The 7,757-nt window shown below is 40.2% G+C and overlaps 1 protein-coding gene across 1 annotated transcript; it reads right to left on the bottom strand.

Annotated features, from left to right (window-relative positions):
- Nucleotides 1-187: 187 nt before the first annotated feature.
- On the bottom strand, nucleotides 188-5,912 carry LOC131957991 (mucin-6-like). Its single transcript, XM_059322867.1, has 9 exons — nucleotides 5,743-5,912; nucleotides 5,007-5,074; nucleotides 4,315-4,419; nucleotides 3,910-4,066; nucleotides 3,184-3,430; nucleotides 2,660-2,819; nucleotides 1,748-2,056; nucleotides 288-449; nucleotides 188-205 (listed from the first exon to the last, which is right to left on the bottom strand). The coding sequence occupies exons 1-9, from the start codon at nucleotides 5,873-5,875 to the stop codon at nucleotides 188-190; spliced, it is 1,359 nt and encodes a 452-aa protein (XP_059178850.1). The 5' UTR covers nucleotides 5,876-5,912.
- Between the last annotated feature and the right edge of the window lie 1,845 nt (nucleotides 5,913-7,757).

Here is a 7,757-nt window from a genome sequence, read left to right as displayed (position 1 = left end):
ATTATAGGCATATATATATATATATATATATATATATATATATATATATATATATATATATATATATATATATATATATATATATATATATATATATATATATATATATATATATATATATATATATTTATATTCATTTATTTATATATAAGCTATATTCATTTATTTATATATAAGCTATATATATTTATTGACATGTAAAGTTCTGTTTTATTAAAAGAAAACATTTATTCCAAATAATGTAACATTACACATTTTAAGAATATGAAAAAAAAAAAAACCTTTACGGAAGTGCCAAATGAAGCGATTCGCTTATATTGTCTCATGTGACCGCAGCTACTCTCTGAATAGGCTTGGATAAATATCTCGTCAGAGTTGGCCTCGATTCCAGACATTAAGACTCTCTCATCACTGATCAAACTGTTGAGGTTACCGCACAATCCTCTCAGCTGTTTAGATAAGGGGTCATCCATAAATGACGTCACACTCGTAGGGGGAGGGGGGGGGGGTCCGTAATTTTGTGACGATGTGTGATGAGGGGGAGAGGGGGGGGGGGGGGGGTTCAGATGTTGCGACGTCACATTTTTGCATTATAAAAAAGCAATGTTAGAAAACGAATTTTAGACGTTATTTCGCGTTTTAGATAACTGTTTTAATAAATTGTAATAGTTTTGACAAGATTTTGGAAAAATATGGATGTTTAAAAACAATTTAACTGCAATTTTGAGGGGGGTTGTAGGTCGAGGTGTGACGTCATTTTAGGGGGGGGGGGGCTGGCTTTTTGTGACGACGTGTGACGGAGGGGAGGGGGGGAGGTAAAAATCGTCAAAAAAAGCGTGACGTCATTTATGGATGACCCCTAAAATGTTTACATTTTTTATTTTAACATTTTTTTTATTTAGCCTGGTAAATATCAATAGATCACATGTTTATACTTTTTAAAATATCATATCCAAAACAGATGCAGATGTGCCAATAACTTATTTTTTTAAATCAAAATAATTCGCGATGTAGTTGATAATCCGGAATTTTGTTTTACCATGTTAGACAACTTCAAACAAAAGTAATTATCGAGTTGTTTCCCTTTAATGGTTGCAAACTGTATAGTCACGGACTCTTACGGGAGTTCATTCACTAATAACTTCAAGGATATTTTAAGACAATTTAAGCAACGCCCCTCCTCCTCCCACCTACGCTTAGCTCTACTCATATTACATAATTAACATAGTTCTATAGAATTGGTAATACATATCATCCTCTAAACCAGTGTTTCTCCGGGGGGCGGGGGCTCTTGAAATTTGCGGGAGGGGGGGGGGGGCGCGGTAGACTTATTTTGGGGGGGGGGGGGGGCGGACACTGTTAAAAAATATATTTTCTATATAAATTTCATTTCGTTCGGGGGGGGGGGGGGAGGGGGGCGGTAGACTTTTTTCGGGGGGGGGGGGGGCGGACACTGTTAAAAAAATATATTTTCTATATAAATTTCATTTTGTTCGGGGGGGGGGCGGTAAGCTTTCTTCGGGGGGCGATGTCTGGAAGAAACTCTGCTTTAAAAATACCGAACCCCAAGAGTTTCCTATGCGCATTCACTGAATCCTTCTTTATAGTTCTTTTGTCCGCATTGACGACATCCAATCATGAAATATGTTGGTCGCGTGTGATGTCTCGCCCTCCACCGAACCCCTGAGATCAACTTCACGATAGAACCCAGGTTAAAAACCACTGGTCTAGAAGGTAAAATATTTACCAATCCTGAGTATTTGGAGTTGAGTGCTGAAACGACCAAATAATGCATGTCAAACAACATGACACGGAAGTGTTTAAAATCTGCTGCAATGCTGTTGGCGGTCGGCTGACGTATGTAAACATCCCTTTCTAAGTAGGGCAAGATGGCTGCTGTGGCGGACTTCATATCCAACACTTCAAAACTTGAAGCCGAGACTTGCTCCACCCGAACGTGATGGTTTTTGATTTTGACCTCGAATCCCCTGATCACAATATTGGTCTCCCTTTGTGGGGCGTGGCTTGTCAGCAAGTTGATTTCAATGTTGAACTCCTAAAGACAGAGATCAATAAGCTTGATCATATTTGATTGATAATAACCTATTCTTCAAAATCAATTAGGGTTCAGTTTTATAGCGTATGAAGGATATTGCAATTTTTTTTTACACTGAGTAAATAAGAATATTCTGGTGCTTCATAAGGGGGGATAACGAATACCTGCCTAGCTTTATTACTCAAATTGTGATATAGATACATTAAAACATGTGGGGATAATTCTTTACTTAAATGTTGTCTTCCTAGATTTATTAGTATTTATTATGTGGCCTTGGCTTTTAGGCATCAGTCAGCGTAAACACAAAACTTTTCTTTGTATTATTTACTCAAGATTAAAAATAAATACAACACTAAATCTAAATTAAATTCTGAAATTATTTAAGATCTTCACCGTGTGATCTTTTGACGTTTGAAGTTTTAAAATTCCAAATGTACAGTTACACGAGAACATCAGTTTGTAATTATTTTGTAACTTAAGACAACTTTCGTTAATGAGGTCGATTGTGTGTGTGTGTGGGGGGGGGGGGGGGGCAGTGGGGGTTCTAACACCCCCTGCATACGCCACTAGGTACATCTGTACAACATCAACACGTCTTCAGACCTTTGAGTAGACCAGAATGAAGTTACACGCCACGTCATTGGTCGCCAGCATAAATTCTTCCCCGTCAAACGTCGTCACAACACCCGGCCCAAACACCGAGCAGGACGAGTAGCAGTAGGACGTATAGCTGCAGTTCCACAGGCCGAACTTTCCACATGTACTGAACACAAGGAAAAAAAAAATGGTTTTTCAAAATAGGGAGATAACTCTTGTAAGTATTGTTGTGATTCAAGAAAAATATATTTGATGGTGTATAAACAAGATTTATCATGTATTTTTAAATTAAAAGCTAACCAGATTTAAAATTAATTTGTAAAAATTAAAAACTAACCAGATTTATCATGTACTTGTAAACAACAAGCTAACCAGATTTGGCAAGTATCATGTATTTGTAAACAACAAGCTAACCAGATTTGGCAAGTATCATGTATTTGTAAACTACAAGCTAACCAGATTTATCTTGTATTTGTAAACATGCTAGCTAGATTTGGCAAGTATTATGTATTTGTAAACAACAAGCTAACCATATCTGGCAAGTATCATGTATTTGTATCGTGTCGTTGGTATCGTAGAAGATGCCATTGTGCCCACAGGGACAATCAGATGCCTGGATGCAGGTGCCATTAAACATCACGTGACCTTCCTGGCAGTGACAACCTGGCACACACGTCCCGCACTCCTCAAGGATGTAGGAAGACAGGGGCCGCCCACAAGATGGCCGACACGAAGGGCCGCAATCCATGTATACCATGTTGTTTCCACACGATCGAGCTGTTGGTATGAAAAATACATTTTATATCGCACAACAATAAGTTACAAACAATGTTTTTAAAGTACGTAATGCTGAACCCATTTTAATTTTGACAGTGGCATATTTCCATCAGGCATACGATGTGACAAAATGAATAAATAAATATGGCAAAGTTCTCATAACTTCAATGGCTCTAAAACCGGTTTCTGTACTGCTACTAAAATAAAATAAAACTAGTTCTTTCTTTCAACCCTTCTGTGAGGTTTACAGTCTTAAACACATCCTTCAAGCATAGTTAGATTATATGGCGCTTTTGTAAATCGAGTCCACAGCTTAAGTTTTATTTACAATCTTACTTTACATTTGTTCTGTATAGATTTATTCACTTTACATTATATTATCCTAGCTTGTACCTGTCAGGCACAATTATTTTGTGTAATGACACAAAGAAACCAGTTAAAATTAAAAATTATAAATAACATGTTAGAAACTAACGAACCACAAGAGAGCCTTGTTCGCCAGTCTATGACGATATTCACATGAGCGCAAGACGTTGTGTATGCACTAATAGCCTGGCACCTCATCGCCTGTTTCCTGCCAGGACTCGAGGCACACACAGAGACCTCGCAAGAATTTATGTACGGCTCCACGCTAACCTGTAGACACAAGAAATATACCAGGATTTTATTTACACGCTAACCTGTTGATACAAGAAATATACCAGGATTTTATTTACATTTATGATGTACACATGTACAAATTTCATGTACACATGTTCAGATATGATAAACACATGTACATATATGATGTACACATGTACATATACGATGTACACATTTACAAATATGATGTGCATATGTACACATATAATAAATACATGTATAATTCCCTGTAAATGACTGACCTGGTCATGGCAGTTTTGAAAGAGACGTGAGGTGAGCACTGAGCACATTCTCTTGGCCTCATCCCTCTCTCTCTGGGTACGGCACTTGCTGGCAGGAGCACTGCACTGGAGGAATACAGAGACAGGTGGAGTAGAGTCGATACAATACACACAGAATACACGGAGTTAAGAAACAGAGAGTAGTGTAGTGAAACATAGAGAGACAGGTGGAGTAGAGTCGATACAATACACGCCAAATACACGGAATAAAGAAACAGAGAATAGCGTAGTGTAACACACAGAGACAGGTGGAGTAGAGTCGATACAATACACGCCAAATACACGGAATAAAGAAACAGAAAATAGAGTAGTGTAACACAAAGACAGGTGGAGTAGAGTCGATACAATACACACCAAATACACGGAGCTAAGAAACAGAGAATAGAGTAGTGAAACACACAGAGACAAAGTTAGTAGAGCCGATACAACACCTGTTAATAAAATGAAATGAAGAAACAGATAATAGTGTTACGTCACAAAGACTAAGAACAAACTCAGAATAACATTAGTAAAAAAATGTGGAATATGTAATTAATAGAAATAATGAGTATTTACAAAAATGACATTTGATTGAATATAGTATTTTGGAATAGCAAGTGTGAACACGATAAACCATGTGAAAGACAGCCGTTGATGGAGCAAATACAACTTACTGGGTCTCGAGAATGTAACTGTCCATAAGTCTCGGCTTCATGTCTGTTGGTGGCTAGCTTGATCTCATCTACACACATCATAAAAGATGGTTACACATGTCAGAAATATTCTACTATCGTTTCATCATCCTAGTGTACTAATGATGTTTCATAATTTTAAAATATTATCAAAGTAAGCTGTGAAGTTATTAAAATATGTACCGATGCTCTCAATCTATCTACTTATTGTACTGATGTTACATCCTACAAGTGTACTGATGACACAAATACAATGTACTCCTGTACTGGTGTTACAAACCTGCATATGTATGATGATAAAAACCTATTTGAAATCACTACTAATCTATCTGTATACTGATGTTAAAAACTTACCCCTGTACTGATGTTAAAAACATACCCCTGTACTGATGTTAAAAACCTACCTGTGTACTGATGTTAAAAACATACCCCTGTACTGATGTTAAAAACCTACCTGTGTACTGATGTTAAAAACCTACTTGTATACTGATGTTAAAAACCTACTTGTATACTGATGTTAAAAACCTACTTGTATACTGATGTTAAAAATATACTTGTATACTGATGTTAAAAACCTACCAGTAAAAAACCTACCTGTGTACTGATGTCAAAAACCTACCTGTGTATTGATGGTATGAACCAGACTATGTATTGATATTGAAAACCTACCTGTGTACTGGTATTAAAAACTACCTGTGTACTGATGTTAAAAACCTACCTGTGAACTGGTCATCAAAGTTCCCACAGGCACCTGTCCATATCCCCGTGTACCGACGACGTGCATCAACACTGAATGTCACAAAAGTCTCCATAGATCGGTCTATTCTGAGGCTCAGACCCAGGCTCGTCATAGAGAAAAATAAACTGTCTCCAATAGCATTTACTCCAAGTTCTAAAAATTACAGAGTGGATTCTCTATTTCCGGAATCATCAGATTCAATAAATAAATAAGTCATACTCTTTTTAAAATTAAATTATATAACTCTCATATAAACAACATTAAAATTGTCATACTATCCGCCACTACAAGTGGCAAACAATAAATTTGATAAATTATCCACAACGTTTTTAATTTGATTTTGTTAAACTATAGCGTCCCTCTAGGTATATACAACACCCAACCGACTTTGAAGATAGACTTAAGTGTCACTTATTATAAAGGTACCCCTCATGACAAAAGTAACCCTCAAAACTAAAGTATCTCTCTTGACAAAATTGTCCCTCATGATAACAACACCACTCATAACGACCCCACATGACTACCCCACATGACTACCCCACATGACTACTCCACATGACTACCCCACATGACTACCCCACATGACTACCCCACATGACTACCCCACATGACTACTCCACATGACTACCCCACATGACTACCCCACATGACTACCCCACATGACTACCCCACATGACTACCCCACATGACTACCCCACATGACTACCCCACATGACTACCCCACATGACTACCCCACATGACTACCCCACATGACTACCCCACATGACTACCCCACATGACTACCCCACATGACTACCCCACATGACTACCCCACATGACTACCCCACATGACTACCCCACATGACTACCCCACATGACTACCCCACATGACTACCCACATGACCCCACATGACTACCCCACATGACCCCACATGACTACCCCACATGACTACCCCACATGACTACCCCACATGACTACCCCACATGACTACCCCACATGACTACCCCACATGACTACCCCACATGACTACCCCACATGACTACCCCACATGACTACCCCACATGACCCCACATAACTACCACACATGACTACCCCACATGACTACCCCACATGACTACCCCACATGACCCCACATAACTACCCCACATGACCCCCCATGACTACCCCACATGACTACCCCACATGACTACCCCACATGACTACCCCACATGACTACCCACATGACCCCACATGACTACCCCACATGACCCCCCATGACTACCCCACATGACTACCCCACATGACTACCCCACATGACTGACTACCCCACATGACCCCCCATGACTACCCCACATGACTACCCCACATGACTACCCCACATGACTACCCCACATGACTACCCAACATGACTACCCCACATGACGACCCCAAATGACTACCCCACATGACTGACTAAACCACATGACTACCCCACATGACTACCCCACATGACCCCCCATGACTACCCCACATGACTACCCAACATGACTACCCCACATGACTACCCCACATGACTACCCCACATGACCCCCCATGACTACCCCACATGACTACCCCACATGACGACCCCAAATGACTACCCCACATGACTGACTAAACCACATGACTACCCCACATGACTACCCCACATGACTACCCCACATGACTACCCACATGATCCCACATGACTTCCCCACATGACTACCCCACATGACTACCCCACACCAGTGGCGTAGCGTGGTCGGTTGTCACCCGGTGCGGCACTTAATGGTGTCACCCCCCCCAGAGGCATAGAGACCCTTCCCAGGGACAAACTTTCAGATTTTCGATTTGCAACCCCCCCCCCATCAAACTTTCGATTTGCACCCCCCCTCGAGTCTTTCTCTATATATTTTGCTATTTTTTGCCTTGGTGTCACCCCCCTAAATGGTGTCACCCGGTGCGGTCCGCACCCCCCGCCCCACCCTCACTACGCCCCTGCCCCACATGACTACCCCACATGACTACCCCACATGA

Source organism: Physella acuta, unplaced genomic scaffold (assembly GCF_028476545.2).
Source record: "Physella acuta isolate Inbredline_101_S28 unplaced genomic scaffold, ASM2847654v3 ptg001283l, whole genome shotgun sequence".
Lineage (NCBI taxonomy): Eukaryota > Metazoa > Mollusca > Gastropoda > Physidae > Physella > Physella acuta.
This window is presented reverse-complemented; position numbering and strand designations above follow the sequence as displayed.

Coding starts and splice junctions, on each gene's coding strand:
- LOC131957991 (XM_059322867.1), bottom strand. CDS start 5,875: ATGACGAGCCTGGGTCTGAGCCTCAGAATAGACCGATCTATGGAGACT. Junction 4,067..4,314: donor TTCAAAACTGCCATGACCAG/GTCAGTCATTTA, acceptor TTGTGTCTACAG/GTTAGCGTGGAGCCGTACAT. Junction 2,057..2,659: donor TCATTCTGGTCTACTCAAAG/GTCTGAAGACGT, acceptor CTCTGTCTTTAG/GAGTTCAACATTGAAATCAA.